We start from the raw sequence: 16,110 nt of genomic DNA, 5'->3' as shown, positions 1-16,110 counted from the left end.
ATTTACTCAACTTCGCGCTTTGCACTGTAGTCTTGCCAAATTGGCCTGAGTCTAGTCAATATTTCATTGGGGGGTTTCCAAAATACTGTTAAGTGGAGGGGGAGCGGGATTCAGAAAAAGACAGTTTTCCTGTAATTCTGTATCCTGGCCTGGTCTTAGGGACAGTGCTGCAAACAAAAGACAGAGGCCTGCTGTGCCACTAAATACTTCGTTATCATGAAATACCATCAAGAAAGGTCATTTGCTACACAACTGCTTTTTCACTGCTCACATGGTGTTGATCTTAAAGCCCTGCTCAAAATATCTATCAGTTCATTTGCAATTTTTCTAATCAGATCTTGCCCTTTCATGTGAATTACTTTATTTCTCCTAGCACATTGCATATTGTTCATCTTAAACAAATGCCGACAGTAGAAGCACTTGTATTCAGTGCTACGGTGAAAACATACATGTAAAATGTATGAAGAGAAATTGGAGAGCTCTTACGATTAAAGTGGAACATACGAATTTATTAATGTGATCAAAACAATACTAATGCCTGCATTAACATGAGTAAAGTGCTGCAAGTCCACATTTTGAAAAAAGATGAAAGCATAGTGTATCTTTGGTTTATCAATGGCAAATACCATCGTACTCACAGGCTTTCCATATAAGAAACATGTTGAGTTTATGTTCTCTTGTACCCTGAAAGGCAATAATGGTGATTCCTACAGGCAGATATCATATATACAGAATTTATATGTCCTTTAAACATATCTGTCTGCTAGTAGTCCTTCGTGTAGTGTCCTGAACATAGTCTCTGACAGTCCAAATCATGGGAGGCTGCATATTATAGACATTTCTCTCCTAGAGAATGGAGGGTTAGATCACATGTGTGTTAGAGATGGAAACTGAAAACAGTTATCCTATCTAATTTTCTCTGTGGCTTTTACCTCACACATCTCGGCCCTGCTGAGAGGGACTTGGGGGTACTGATAGACGAAAGGCTGGACATGAGCCAGCAATGTGCGCTGGCAGCCCAGAGGGCCAACCGTGTCCTGTGCTGCATCAAGAGAAGCGTGGCCAGCAGGTCAGGAGAGGTGATTCTACCCCTCTACTCTGCTCTGGTGAGACCTCACCTGGAGTACTGCGTTCAGCTCTGGAGCCCTCAGCACAAGAAGGACATGGAACTGTTGGAGCGGGTCCAAAGGAGGGCTACAAAAATGATCCGAGGGCTGGAGCACCTCTCCTATGAGGACAGGCTGAGAGAGTTGGGCTTGTTCAGCCTGGAGAAGAGAAGGCTGCGGGGAGACCTGATTGCAGCCTTTCAGTACTTAAAGGGAACCTATAGGAAAGATGGGGACAATCTTTTTAGTAGAGACAGCAGTGACAGGATGAGGGGTAATGGTTTTAAACTAAAACAGGGTAGGTTTAGGCTAGATATAAGGAAGAAATTCTTTACAATGAGGGTGGTGAAACACTGGAATGGGCTGCCCAGAGAGGTGATGGAGGCCCCATCCCTGGAAACATTCAAGACCATGTTGGAGCTCAGGGCTCTGAGCAACCTGATCTAGTTAATGGTGTCCCTGTTCGCTGCAGGGGGGTTGGACTAGATGACCTCTAGGGGTCCCTTCCAACCTAAAACTTTCTATGATTCTATGATTCTATGATCTGTCTTCATCTCAGAAAAGAGAAACTACTGGAGAATGCTGCTGCTCGCAGCCGTCTGCTAGAGGAATCAAGGCTTTTGCAGAAGTTGCTGAGGAATTCCTTTGAGGTACAGTTACACAGGATTCATGGTATTCTGGTTTCTTAAAACATACTGCGCTGCATAGATCTGAATCCTCGAAGGGATTAACTGTGAGAAAAATCAAGGAGCTGTGTCTGGAATGAGATGATATTGGGAAAGATGAGGATAAGACTGAAGGCATATTTTTCAGCTTTCAAGTCACAGCTTCCCTCCAGTCGCCAGATGAAAGATCTATTGTGCATTGGATGCCAGCAAACTGCAGAAGAAATAAGTGCATTAAAAGGGAATGTGCCACCATTTTGAAATTCATGGGGAGAGACAAATTAGTTCTTTTCTTGTGAGATACTGACAGTGGGTTAGAAATAAGGAGATAATAGCCCTTTCTCCCCCATGTACACATGTGTCCACACACACACGTGCCTACACACTTTCTCACTGCATGAGGACTATCTCATGGAGACAGCCTCCTTTCCAGGTAATACTGCTGGTAAACGGAGGTATAGGGGTGACTTCATTATGAGGGATAGGAGGAGCTTGGGGAAGCAGAACCTCAGAAGGACAGCTCATTTGTGTCCCCACTCACTAGATCTATGTTTTATATATATTAGAGGAGAGCCTGACAGGTTGGAGCTGAAGAAACATTGAAGGTTTTGTCTAATTCTGTTCTTTCCTCCCCAAAGGTGGCTGCCTGGATCAATGAGAAGAATAGCATTGCCCAGGATGATAGCTGGAAGGATCCAAGTAATCTGCAGACCAAACTGCAGAAGCACCAGACCTTCCAAGCAGAGATCATGGCCAATAGAAATCGCCTGGACTCCATCAAATCTGTGAGAGAAGTGGTGTTGGTGGCAAGGGCGGGCAACTGGCATAAAAGACTCTGCAGTCTAAGTTAGTGATCTCAAACAAGTGAGGGGGAGTCTCTGTCCCCTACTGACATTGTTCACATTGTCTCTGAGGGGACTGGGAAGCTTATTCTTTTAGTCCATCAAGAACTTTTTATGTCCATCAGTTTCTTTCAACTTCTCTCTTATTGTCCAATGCGAGCTTGCTATTTATATTCACTGTGCTGTGCATGCAATGGAAAGAGGTGGTTGCTTTCAATGATAGATTCATTACACTGACTTCAGGGACTTCTCTCTGGAGTGAATGGCACTCTAGAGGTATGCCTGTTTCTTTCCAGCAGGGAAACTAGCTGATTGGATGCACAACTTCGACAAGTCAGATAAGATATACCAGCAAAAAGGATCGAGAAAAGTTTTGAAGTATTGCCTTTGCAGAGACATGCTAGTAGGAGAGATATGAGGGAAGTCTGAAAAGCTTTGTCAGATACTTGGCAGAAGCTGTGATCAGATGATGAGTTTGGAAGGACAGACTGTTACATGTTTATTAACCTTATTTTCAGCACATTGCTTACTTTCTTTATTGTGCAATAGATAACTAAGCATTAAAGGTAGATTCTGTCCTCAGATTCCCCTGCATGCAGTATTGTAGAACCTCCCTTTTTTAAAAAAAAAACAAAACCAAAAACTTTTAACCCCACTGTGTGCAGACACAACAGAGGAGTTAGAGTGGGGTTACAATTCTCTCTAATCTGGTTTTAAATAGCTGTTTGCGCAATCTCTTTCTTGTTATTTCTTGATGCCCTGCCTTTTTTTGTTGCAAATAGCCCTAGCAGTAGTTCTCTGGAAGAAAATTCACATCTACTGTCCAGGTATATCATCTTCATATAATATTCCTCTTGCTGTGCCTCCTGTTCCCCATTGCAAAATGTCATTTTAGCTTTCTAAAGCAAACTTGGTCCCAGCTTAAGGGTATACCTACAGATTCTTCTACCTCATGGAGGTCTTGCTGTGCCCCCTCTACCTCTTCTTCTGCCAACCTGTTAAGCATCTGCAGCTCAGGGATTAGAAATGTTTTCTTGTGAGATACTGACAGTGGGTTAGAAATAAGGAGATAATAGCCCTTTCTCCCCCATGTACACATGTGTCCACACACACACGTGCCTACACACTTTCTCACTGCATGAGGACTATCTCATGGAGACAGCCTCCTTTCCAGGTAATACTGCTGGTAAACGGAGGTATAGGGGTGACTTCATTATGAGGGATAGGAGGAGCTTGGGGAAGCAGAACCTCAGAAGGACAGCTCATTTGTGTCCCCACTCACTAGATCTATGTTTTATATATAATATAGAATATATATATATATAAATGTAGAAATCAGATGTTTATTACATAATACAGTGGTACAACAGCACATGGTTAAAAGAGGTTTTAGTATTTCATACAGTAGTTCATGTGCATGAGAGTTCTCTCCTAACATGCAAGGAAGAGAATAGAAAAGGAGAAGTTTCTGGACAATCTCAAACAGTGATCATAGAATGTGGGACAGCACAGAAAAAAATGAGTGCTTGCAAACAAGGCTCCCTGCCAGCTTTTAGGCAATGTAGCTGTTGCACAATGAAGATTCTCTTTACTTCATATCTTCTAATATTGTCTTCTAATATTTCAAAGAATTTTGGAGGCCAGAAAACCAAGAAAATTGGTCTCTGCCCTGGTTTCAATAAGCATTTTGCCTTTATCTGTTCTTTCTTTGTCTCTGCAGCCTCTACCTGTTATGTCAGGAAGTGATAGCTGCAGCTGGCCCTTTACATAGCAGTGCCAGTAGACTTTGCTTATGGAGGCAAAAGTGATATATTCTAGTGCATTCAGCAAAGGAGGAAAACTTTGACTGTTCTCTCTGTTACAGGGAGGGGAGAAGATGCTCCGTGAGAGGCACTACGCCCCTGAGGCCATTCAGTCCAGACTACAAGAAATGGAAGAGCTATGGGAGGAACTGCTAGCAAGTTGCCAGGATAAACGGGCCAAGCTGCAGGATGCTTACAAGGTAATACAGGGATGCCAGTGGTTGGTCTTGGTGTCATTTCCAGAGATAGCACAGCTGCCTTGCTGCGCATCTCCTCTACAAGTGTGGCACTTGGTACAATAGGAGCTGATTCCTCAAGACCATTAGAGCAAAGAAACTACTAGGTGTGGACTGATTGAATGGAGTTGGTGGGAGAACTGGAGATCCCTATGGAGGGAAAAGGGTTTGTAGGCTGTGTTCCCTTCTGCTTTCTGCTGCTGGTTTAGATCAGGATTCCAGAGTGGGATACTGAGGGAAAACATGTTCACTCATATATGTCAACTCTCTGCATCTGTCCCAATGGCATTTTTTCCTCCAACACATTGAGAAAGAAGCCCACAGCTGCTTCTCATTCTTCTAGCTCTGGGCACATGATTCCTCATGACTGTGAGTTTTGTATGGGCTGTCAGACACTCTGTGGGTATAAAATAGAGCTCTCCCTTTAAATGGCTTCCTTTTAAGGTACTATGTCCATCATTTGTATTTGTGTAACACAAGTAAGATTAGCTCTTGATGTTTTCTGCATCTGTTCTTGTGTTCGTTGTGACTGAATTCTCTTCTTCGTTTGGACCACCATCATACCTGGGAAGAGTTCACTGAGCACTGGGAAGCTTCTTCGTATTTATGTGTAATTGTTACTGGAAGTGGCCAAGATTTTTATATCATGTTGTCTGTCTTAAAGGTTTAAATGACCTTTTCTTCTTGCTTGTCCTCAGGGCCTTCATTTTCAGCGAAGTGTTGAGGATATGGAGAAATGGTTGGAAGATGTGGAAAATGAGTTGAAAGCACCATATAGTAGCAATGATCTGGTGGTTTTGAACAGTCATCTGAAGAAACAAGAGGAACTGGAGGAAGATATTGCTGGCCATAGGGACCGACTGCAAGAGCTTGTAGTCACAGCTCAGCAGTTCCAGAAGGAGAAACATTTCCTTGCTGATGAACTAGAAGAGAGAGTGGAGCAAGTGGTGCAGAGGTGTGTGAGTGCTTGGTCTGTCTCCTGCCATCTTTTTCCTATTTTTTCAGCCTTTTTCTTCCCTGCATAATTTTTTCTTTCCTTCTCTACTTTATTCTGAAAATGATGTTTTGCTTTCATTCCTTATTAATCTGCAGTTCTCATTGGGTTCCCTTTAAAACCTGCAGATACAAAAGTCTGCGTGATCCTCTGCACGACAGACGTGGGAGTCTGGAGGCAAGTAGACTTCAGTACCAGTTCTTCCGAGATGTTGATGAGGAGTTGGCCTGGGTTCATCAGAAGCTCCCCATGGCTTCCTCCAAGGATTATGGCCAATCCCTAGCAACTGTTCAGAGTCTACAAGAAAAGCACCAGGTAATGTCATGTGAGAACCATTCTCTGTCTTTAGAATCAAAGAGAGAACATGGAAGTCAGTTTGCCTCTGGCAAACTTGATCTGCTGTGCTTTGGCTAACAGGAGTCATGATGCCAGGGATTACTCTTATCTTTATCTGATAATAATGACATTTTTCGAAGGATATGTGCCTGACTAGGCAACATGTGGGATTCCATGCTGCTTATCATTGCAGTGATGTAGGTACTACACCATATGCTTTTCTGTGGACACATTGGCTCTTTCTGTGAACTGAGTTTAAAACCTGGCCTTTGCAATACAAAATAGATTTCACAAATTGTTGTGCATGCTGTCATAGCTTCTTTGGGCAACAGATGTCCTAACAAATATGCTTTGAAACTCAGTAAGTACATCCAAGCAAGCTCATTGCTCAGATGTCCCAGTATGAGCTCCCAGGAAAACATCTTTCCCCAAAACTCTTTCTACTCTGGAGGGAGGGAGGGAGGGAGTTAACAGAATATTATGATGATCCTTATCTGACCTTCATTCCGGTGGTAACTTTCAAGATAGCTGTTGAATTGTTTCACAACGTTCAGATGGGTCATCAGAGAAAGCACTGCCTGGAACACTGTAATCTCAAATACCAATAAAACAGCAACTGCCTTCCTAATAATTTTTTAATAAGGAGCACTATCTCTTTGCAAACACGAGGTGGAAGGAAAAAAAAAAATTCCAACTAAAAGTTTCCAGCAGTTATTGGTATTTAATGTTAGCAAATGACAGCCCATTTAAGTGCCAGGTCAAGTGCCTCTAGGGAAAATCTGTACAATCTGCAATAGGGCTGGGAAAAATGGAATATCTTATAAAGTGGAAGTGTGTGTGATACATGTGGATGTAGAGAGAGAGAAGACCCAAGGATCTGGTGCAATCTGCATGTCTACAAATAAAAATCTGAACTTATAAAAACTTTGAAATGTCCCCAGGGCAAAAAGTCAAGACTGCTACAGGTGACATACTAAGACAGGGATGAAGTCTCTTAAAAGGTTAGTCTATCCTAGGTGTACTTGCAATTTAATGAAGAATTGTAAAATGTTTTTAAATGCAGCTTACAGATTGTTCCCGAGTAAGACCCATGGTTATACTCTGAATAATTTGCACCTTTTTAGTATTAGGTGCAATTCTCATATTTGTAAAAATTCTGTATTTAAGCAAGATGCAGTTGGTGACTTTGAGATTAGACATTAAGAACAAAAAGCTTGTTTCATCGTGATTAAAAGTATAGATGTTGTTATGTGTGCAATTACTCCTAAAAATTATGACCTGATTGACACGATAGGGAAGTAATTAGGTTCATGCAAGAAAGGAATGTCTGAGCTGAATTAATCTGAGAAAATATTCAGGATAACTGAAGGAACAGTGGAGATACTGGCTTAGGCTGCAATTATCTTTGTGTTAATAGGCCAGGGCTCAAAATATTTCAATGATCTTTGAGAATGAGAGATATAGATGATAATAGCAGTGCATAATAAAATGCCAATTCTTCCTGCCATTTTGCTTCTTATTCTTTTGGAAGCAGGATTAAAATATAAGCTTTGAATTCTTAATCTTTTAGTAGCTAGAGTCTCTGCACCTTTTTTCCTAATGTTGGCTTATAGGCAAACAAATGTCAGAGGTAACATAACAGTTAAGACTGAATATACTAGTAGTTCTACCCTCTATTGTTTGTCTTACTGAGCAAGATTTGCAAAATTCAATCTTTGGTTTGTTACCACAAAAGAGATTGTGAATGAAATGTATCAACCTAAAAAAAATGAAAAATACTGTCTTGCAAAACTGCATTTACCCACAAATGTAATATGCATATGCACAGCTGCTTGGCTTGGAACAGAATTTCCCCTCGCTTCCCTCCTCCCCCTTTTTTTTTTTTAATTCCTGTTGTTGGAAATGAAGTGCTGTGAATACATGTTCCTAAATGTTCAACTGTATAGTTGTTCTTCATGCTTCTAGCTCATTATTACTGCACAGTACAAGATGTTTTATAGTCCTTGCCACTGGATTCCATTCTGCTGGGGTCAGATACGGTGTCATTTTCAACAGCATAGTGACTGTCTTGAAATTAATAGGGGGAAGTTAAAGGCAAGATTAGCATCAGAGCTCTTCTCCAGCCAAATCTGATACTTAACTTGAAAAAGCAGCTCCATTCCTCAGAGAGGGTGTCTCTTCTACATCAACACAGCACTGCTGTCTCCCTCTGAAACTGCCTGTTTTATAGCAATGATAATAAACAGAACAACTGTAAAATGGTGGGATGGGTTTGAGCTCAGGTGCTCAGGCATAGTTAGCCGTGGAATGCACGTTCACCCACAGACAAATTGATGGCATGGTCCTTGCCCGCCCAGGGAAATACCATATGAGGGGATATATGGAGGTATGTATATGGTTTTAAAATCTACCAGGCTTCAAAAATTAATTTCAAGTAAAGTCTTTGAGGACTGGTTCAGGTAGGTTTTTTCTCTCCTTGTCGTCTTGGCTGCCTGGTAATGTATGTGCCCACAGTGTTTCAAACGGCTGTTATGCAGAGCTGCATCTTCTACAAAGGCATTGGCAAGTGATAAATACTGTTGAGCAGGTGAATTGATTGTTCTTCCCTAGACACATTTTAATTCAAGAAACACTGTGTGATAGGGTGGAAGTGGGTATATTTCAGTGGAATCTACAGACAAGAGGTTTGTGGTTAGAACCTCTTCCCTCCACACTCTGAGGTGGATACGCACCAAGGTTCAAACTTCATGGCTGTATTTGTTTTCTATAATCACTCCTTCACCCCAAAATACTCCTCTGCTCCACTTCGAACATTCACTCAGACTTTGCACCTCTGGCCCATCTTTGTGTATAGAAAACAGATTTGTAATGGAATTAAATGAATGGAATTAAATGTAATGGAATTAAATGAATTATCTGGTATAAAAATCTCCATAGCTTTTATTTTTTGTCTGTCATTTTACTCTTCATTCTTTCCAGAATTTGGAGAATGAGATAAGCAGTCGGGATGCTTTGACCAAAGCAGTGCTCAGTACAGGACAGAAACTGGTAAGGGGAGGGCACTCAGCCTCTCACAAGATTCTGGAGCATCTGAAGGAGCTTGAGACTTCTGTAGAATCCTTGAAGGCAGAGGCTCAAGAGAGGAGACAGCGGCTCATGCAGTCATATGAGGCCCATCTGTTCCTGAATGAGGTAAAGGTGGTTCATGAGAGATTTGTTTTAGTCTTTCTTTGTTTAAAAGAACTGATACCTATATTGTTGAATGTATGCAAGGGCTGAGATAGGAGCAGAATTCATGCTGTCCTGAGTTTTCCTATCTGATAAATGTGGATGCAGTGGAGAAATAACAGTAACTGCAGTGAGGGATAAACATGTTACTATAACTACTGGGTTCTAGGTACACATTTTTTTGAAGAGTGTCTCCTAGACTGCATTACAGGAAGCCACCTAAGCTGCTCTCTGTTTTCACTGATGTGTCTGGGCACCACTGCTTTCCAGTTTTCTTTGTCTTGACCCAAATCACAGCTGTGTTCAGGCTCATCCCTGTATTTTATACAGCTGCTGGAGGTGGAGGCGTGGCTGGCAGAGAGGAGCTTTATTCTGGAGACCTCTGACTGTGGGAAGAATGAAGAATCCACACAAGCTTTGCTTCGTAAACTTGAAGCTACCAAGCTGGACATGGATGGTTTCAGGCCCCGGATCGAGAAAGTACAGGAGACAGGTGCCAGCTTAATAAACAAAGACAGCCCAGAGAGGTAGGAAAGTGAAAACAGACTTCTGCTCCAGGTCTAACAGAAATGCCCAGAGAAGGCAAACAGGGAGAAATTCAACCTTCAATAGCTGTTTGACTCATTCAGAAATATGACTTAAGGGGACATCAATCCCTACGTCACCACCATCACACACACCTAGCCCCCCAAAAGCTTGATGATTGTTTTAATGTTTTCATGACTGTTGCTTTTTAACAGCAGGCCAATTAGCGCAGATCAGCTTCTTTGTCCATTGTCTTTCCCCAGGAACTGTCATCTAGTTCTCATTTACCATAAAGGCGGAAAACCACTCTGCTTGGGAAAGGAAATGGACATTCTTGAGAGCTGACTGTTTTTCACTGCCAATTTGCTTTTATATCTGGGGAGGAGGAAGTGAAAAGAGCAGCCACTCATATGAGATACTTTTATTTCCTGAATTAGCTGGTTTTAACAGCTTGGCATAACTTACTCCATGATGTTATCTTCTGTATTTTGAAGGTGTTGCAAATTCAACATGTCAGAAAAGGCAATGTTCAAAAAGAACAATAAAACAAAGATATACCTTCTGATTCTTGTTCTTTGCAGTCCAGCCATACTTTCAAAGCTCCAGGGGATCCTAGCAGACTATCAGTCTCTCCTACAGAAGGCTGAGACCCAGAGAAAACACCTGCAAGAGCAATTCCGACTCTATCAGTTTGAAAGAGAATTCCAGCTGGTGGATGCATGGCTTTCCAGTAAACACTCTGTAGCAGAGTCCGATGACTATGGGCAGGACTTAGACGATGTTGAGGTAAAAGAAAATAAAAGGCAGTGTATGTATTATGTGACAAAGCACCAATATGTTTGCTGCAATTTTTGTGTAGCTGCTGACAGTGAAGCATGTTATAGTGACAAAAACTAAGCCAATCAATTATCTCTGCAGCAAGGACTCAAGACTGGTTTCTGTCTGCTTTTACAGGGCTTTCTGAGGTAGCACCTTAGAACAGAATAAGTAGGTGCCTCAGAAAGTTTTTTGTTTGTTTTTTTTTTCTTGGGATAAGGTGAGGTCAGCACACTTAACTGCTGGCCGTGATTATAAATTTGACAGGGCCTAAAAAATTTGACATGACTAGGGCCATGGTCTTGTAACAATTTCAGTGGAAAACACTGGGATGTTAGTGTGTCTAGCTGCTGATTTCAAGTATAAATTTCTCCTCAGGGCAGAGAGGTATAATTCATAGTGTCCACTCCTCAACAACTGCTGGATGTGTGGACAGCCTAACAGGTTATGTTTCTTAGCTTTTGATCTAGGCAGCATCTGTTTGTCAGGATGTGGGTGATTTTTCTCTGTGACATAAGATGTTAAATGAGCAAGACAACAGATGCCACCTTCTGACTCCAGACCATCTGGGTTTATCAAGTGATTTGCACTTGTAGACTGCAATACATAACTTTTGTGTTAAACAGTACAGAGAAAGTGATTCCTTCTCTCTCTCTCACAGAGGTAGGCAGAAATTCTTACATCTAAGTCTGTGTCTCCATTTATCCCACAGGTGCTGGAGAAAAAGTTTAAAGATTTTGTAAATGAGGTGAAACCTCTGGGACATTCCAAAGTTGTCTCCTTAAATGAGTTAGCATCTAAACTAGAGAAGGAGGGCCACAGCAAGATGGACATCATCCAGAAGAGAACAAAGCATATCAATGAGACATGGGAGAATCTATGCCATGCCATCCAGGCAAGGACAGAGGTAGGAAATACATGAAAAAACTGGGGCATTGGGTTCCCTGCAGTTTCCCATGTCCTTCCTTTCCCAAACCAGTACATTGCTCATGTTGAAACTCAAGGTTTATAAGAGCAATGGGTTGTATTCTGTTCTATTCTTTCTTGATCCACTTCCCTTTATAGCCACTGTTCCTGGCAAGGCTTATATTTGAAAGATATTTATTAGCCTAGAGTAATTCTGTTTTCCTTAATGCACTGCTAGCTCTGGTTTCTTGAAAAACTAAGCTAATCTAATGGTTTACTACCCCTAATAGGAGGCTGGCTCTGGCACACATTGGACTCTTTATTGAACTACTTCAGCTTATTAAACACGATGAAAACTCTCCAAGTTTTTTTGCTGAGTTAGTTACTTGAAGTCAGGGAAGAGGTATGGGAGAGAAGGTGATAGAGCTGTTAAATCAGCTCCTCCCTTTCGTGAAACTGCAGTCACAGATGTGTTTGGAAAAGCAGAGATGACACGTAGAACTCAACTGTTTTGTTTGCTTTAAGAAGAATATAAAATGTCAGATGTCTTCAACTCTTTTTTTCACTACCGTTACATACACATTTTATTTATGAAATAGCTCAAACCCACTATTGTCTGTTAGCAGCAGTAAATGCATGACAATTGTTAATGTATAGTTTGAATGTAAAATAGTATTAGAACATTTTTTTAATCTTCTTATTTCAGAAAACCTGATTTGCACTTAACTTCTCTGATTTTCACTGTTTGCAGTGCAGTCCTCTATTCCAAGCAAATTTTTTACAACACTTCCTATGATTGAGAGAGCTACCCTTAGAGGGCAATTCATGCTCTCTGTCTTGATCATGCATCTTATGTGGGGATAATTTGCTCTTTGGAGACATCTATTTCTTTCCATTGACAAACAGAACTTGGGGAAATTAGGTTAGCTTGAACACCTCACTTTCAGGTGACTTAATTGGGAAGGCATTTCACTCCCACTCTTGTTCAATCTGCACTGCATTAGGGCATACTAGAGTTGTCCTTTTTTGTGCTGCATGATATATGCATGATATATATGTGATATATCGTATTACCGTTGAAATGTTTCTTTATTCCAGAATCTGAGGGCAGCCTGGCAAGTTCATCAGTACGATCATGATGTGGATGAAGTAAAGGGCTGGATGCAAGAGAAAGAGGCAGTGGTGGATATAGAAGATTATGGATATGATCTTCCAGGCGTACAGACACTTCTCAGCCAGCTTGAGGGAGTCGAGGTAAGGGGATCTGTCATGAAGCAGTGACAGAAAAGCATAAACTGAAAAAAAAAAAAAGACAACTAATGCTTGATTTGAAATCCTCTCAAGTGCCTTGTTTGCAGGACAACAAGAGATACATTTATTACACCCTGAAATATTCTTTGTGCTTCACAGAAGGCGGGGCCTTTTCCTCCTGCTTTTAACATTGTGATATTATATTATTAATGCTTTTGCTTCTAAGGATGAGCTTCTCTTCTAAAATCTAATCCTAATTGTTACTATAATTGCAAAGATGTCATCTGAACTACAAGAGAATTCAGCTCCACACTTACCAAAATAATCAGTGTGTCACATCTGAAGAAACTTCTTTGATGTTTGATGATGAATGTTAAAAGGCATTAGGAGGAAACTGATATGAAAAGTCTTGACAGAGTCGTATTTCCAACATTTGTGCAGCCAGTGCCATGAAAAGATATGCACCATCTTTAAAATATGCTGCTGATAAATGCACGTAGTGACTTGGTCTTGCAATGCATTCTGTCTCTGTTCCAGAGAGATCTAGGGGCCATCACAAAAGAGCTGGAACGGATTCGGGGAGAAGCGTGGCACCTCAGCCGCACATACCCTCAAGTGAAGGAAAACATCATGGAGAGACTCACAGATGTGGATGAGTGCTGGGAAAACCTGGACAAGAAGTTTCTGGAGAGGAAGGCAAGACTGAGCCAGGCAGAACAAGTCCAGCTCTACTTCAATGACTGCAGGGAGCTGATGTATGTGTTGGCCCCTTGAGTTTGGCAGTGGGCCTTATTTCTTGTCTTTCCTGTGTAGGATTTTCTAAATTATACCTGTAAGTTATTTGACTCCTGTCCCAGGTGCTCTGCAGCTTGCTTGCAAATCTCTTTGAATAATAATATGTGGCATCTTCTCAACAGCACTTCACAGAATTTACCACACATCGGAGGTGACCGTGCCACCCCCCTTCAGCACAGTGTACATGACAAACCCCCATTTTTAGACTATTTTCTAGACAGTCTTGGAGAATTCAGTCTCTCTGGATAGATTTGGTAGTCTTACAATTCCAGCTGAAAAATACTGTTTATTCTTTAGGAAGATGGGGAAGTCTCTGCTGGATAGTCAAGTAATTTGTACACCTGTCCAGACACCAGTGCCTGTTTTTCTCAGAGTCAAAGCAACTCCATTAAAGATAAGCCTCTAGAATAGGTTAGCACTTCCTCAAGTGCTGAAGGTGTTTCGCACACATGTATTTAATGCCATTGCCCATATGCACACACTCTTCTGTCTGTTCTTATTAGCAGTTTGTTTTTTGCAAGAATTCAATTGCTAGGAAATTCTACAATATTTTTTCCTTTTTTAATCTGAATTAGAACAAAATGCTGAATGTTTAAAGCGTCTACAAAATGTAGTTTCTAAAAAAGATATGTTGACCTAAATATCTCATTTTGTTTAAATCAATCATTCCAAAGTATCTATAAACTTATATACAAGCATTTCTAATGTAAACATTGAAATACCTAATGGAAATATGCTATACTCAAAGTGGCAGATGAACATTAAATTATTGTTATTATTTTAATGTCACTTTCATCAAAATGGATACATTTTTGATGGAAATTGTGTTTTGTAAACAGGAGTTCTCACAGAACAAATATGGACATTTTTAATTAAGTGTAGTTAATGAAAGAGTTAATCCATGACAGGAGTAGAAATACAAAGACAATGAAGTGGTTACCGCTGAGTATTGGACATTTACTGTGCTAAGGGATAGATACTGAGCTCAGCTAAATCAAGATGCATTGCCTTATGCCAGTTGAGGCTCCTGGAGTAGAAAATTTTCCTGAAAAAGTATCTATTAATTGCTGTTTTGCATGAGTGCTCTGTATCCATATGAAGTACTTTCATGCATGGTGATAAGGTCAGATTGACATCTGAAAGTCTCTGTGTCCCTGTACCATGCATAAAAGTACTGTGAATATGTACAGGCTAGGCATTTGCAGTTACAGTTCTTTCTGAGGATTTGAATGTGCAGTGCTTCAGTATGTATAGATGCCGCAGCTGCCTTTTTAACAGGCTGTGTATTGAAACAGTATTTGGAAAATTATATCAGGTTATAAAAATCCATAGATGCATGAGTGATCCTTCATCACTGTATTTGTATATTCATATCTTTAGGGAGCAAATAGAAGTCTGTATACATGTATCCACAGCCATGGGATGTGTGCATTCTTGTGTATCCAACAGACTCAGATTCATTCCCTTTTTACGCTCTTGACTCTATTCTGTAGGGCCTGGGCCAATGAGATGCATGCACTAGTGATATCTGAGGAACTGGCAAATGATGTCCTTGGAGCTGAACTGCTTATCAAGCGTCATGAGGAATACAAGCGTGAGATAGAGAAGCAGTGGCTAAAATATGAAGAAATGCAGCGGGCAGGAGGTGACCTGATGAAGAATGGACATTTCATGTCTGTGGAGGTGTGTTGATGAGTTAAATATTTTACAAACAAAAATGAACAAAGAAGACATTAAATAGACAGGAGTTGCAGCTTTGTCTCTCAAAACAGAAGAACTAAACAGAACAATCAGGTTCTCTGCTATCAAAAGCTGTAGACTTCATGTGACATGTAGAAAAAGAAAACACCTTTTAAAGTTCTTACTCCTCTAAAAGCTGATTTTGAAGCTGACCATAAAAGAATAGTTACTGGATTGATTATGGCGGGGGGGGGGGGGGGGGGGGGGTATCGCTATTCCACAGAAAAGATGTACCACATAAGTGATATTTTAGCATTTAACTACACAAGACCTAGGATAAAATACATCACAATGCAATCAACTATAGAATGGAGTGATGTCCTTGTGTACACCAGAAGACGTATGTCTTCAGAAATGTTATAGAGCCAAAGGGGCAAGAATGTTAAAATTTCTCCGATTCTCTTATCTGTGTACCTTTAGACTTTGACCTTTTCAGTGATCCCAAGCTTGTCTTGATACTGTCAGTGGATCCAAAGATCATATAGTCAAAAACATCTTCAGAATTTATGCAAGATTACATTACTCCTGTGGTAAAAAGAATTAGAGATCTTTCCACAGTTTAAGCTCTCCATTGTTGCCAGATATTTGTTGGATCTTCTGGTTCTAACTAGTTCTATAACACAAATTACCTGGGTATAAAGTTTCACCATGGGAAAGCATATAGCAGAATATTGGTCATACAGCATGTGGAATATGCATACAATTATAATATATACCTATACAACATATAGGCTAAATAAATTCAAGTAAGAAAAATGAGGATTTGGGCATCCTTTCTAAAGTATTTTAACACCACAAAGTTATCTGAGTTCATCTTCTGGATGGTGAGGGCAGATTACACACTAGTTGGCTGTCACATGAAAGTCTG

General features: G+C 40.7%; 1 protein-coding gene across 5 annotated transcripts in view; it reads left to right on the top strand.

Moving 5' to 3' along the window:
- Positions 1-16,110, top strand: part of SPTBN5 (spectrin beta, non-erythrocytic 5) — a 102,932-nt gene that overhangs the window by 79,250 nt on the left and 7,572 nt on the right. For all 5 annotated transcript variants that reach the window (XM_075425323.1, XM_075425324.1, XM_075425320.1 and 2 more), the window contains exons 48-59: positions 1,666-1,756; positions 2,410-2,556; positions 4,478-4,615; positions 5,350-5,606; positions 5,774-5,960; positions 8,961-9,173; positions 9,540-9,736; positions 10,316-10,520; positions 11,263-11,457; positions 12,555-12,710; positions 13,245-13,462; positions 14,996-15,185. In XM_075425323.1, coding sequence (XP_075281438.1) covers positions 1,666-1,756; positions 2,410-2,556; positions 4,478-4,615; positions 5,350-5,606; positions 5,774-5,960; positions 8,961-9,173; positions 9,540-9,736; positions 10,316-10,520; positions 11,263-11,457; positions 12,555-12,710; positions 13,245-13,462; positions 14,996-15,185 — 2,194 coding nt within the window. The remainder of the gene's footprint in view (positions 1-1,665; positions 1,757-2,409; positions 2,557-4,477; positions 4,616-5,349; positions 5,607-5,773; positions 5,961-8,960; positions 9,174-9,539; positions 9,737-10,315; positions 10,521-11,262; positions 11,458-12,554; positions 12,711-13,244; positions 13,463-14,995; positions 15,186-16,110) is intronic.

This window comes from Opisthocomus hoazin, chromosome 7 (assembly GCF_030867145.1).
Source record: "Opisthocomus hoazin isolate bOpiHoa1 chromosome 7, bOpiHoa1.hap1, whole genome shotgun sequence".
Taxonomy (NCBI): Eukaryota; Metazoa; Chordata; class Aves; order Opisthocomiformes; family Opisthocomidae; genus Opisthocomus; species Opisthocomus hoazin.
Note: the sequence above shows the minus strand (reverse complement) of the source record. Positions and strands in the feature narration are given on the sequence as shown.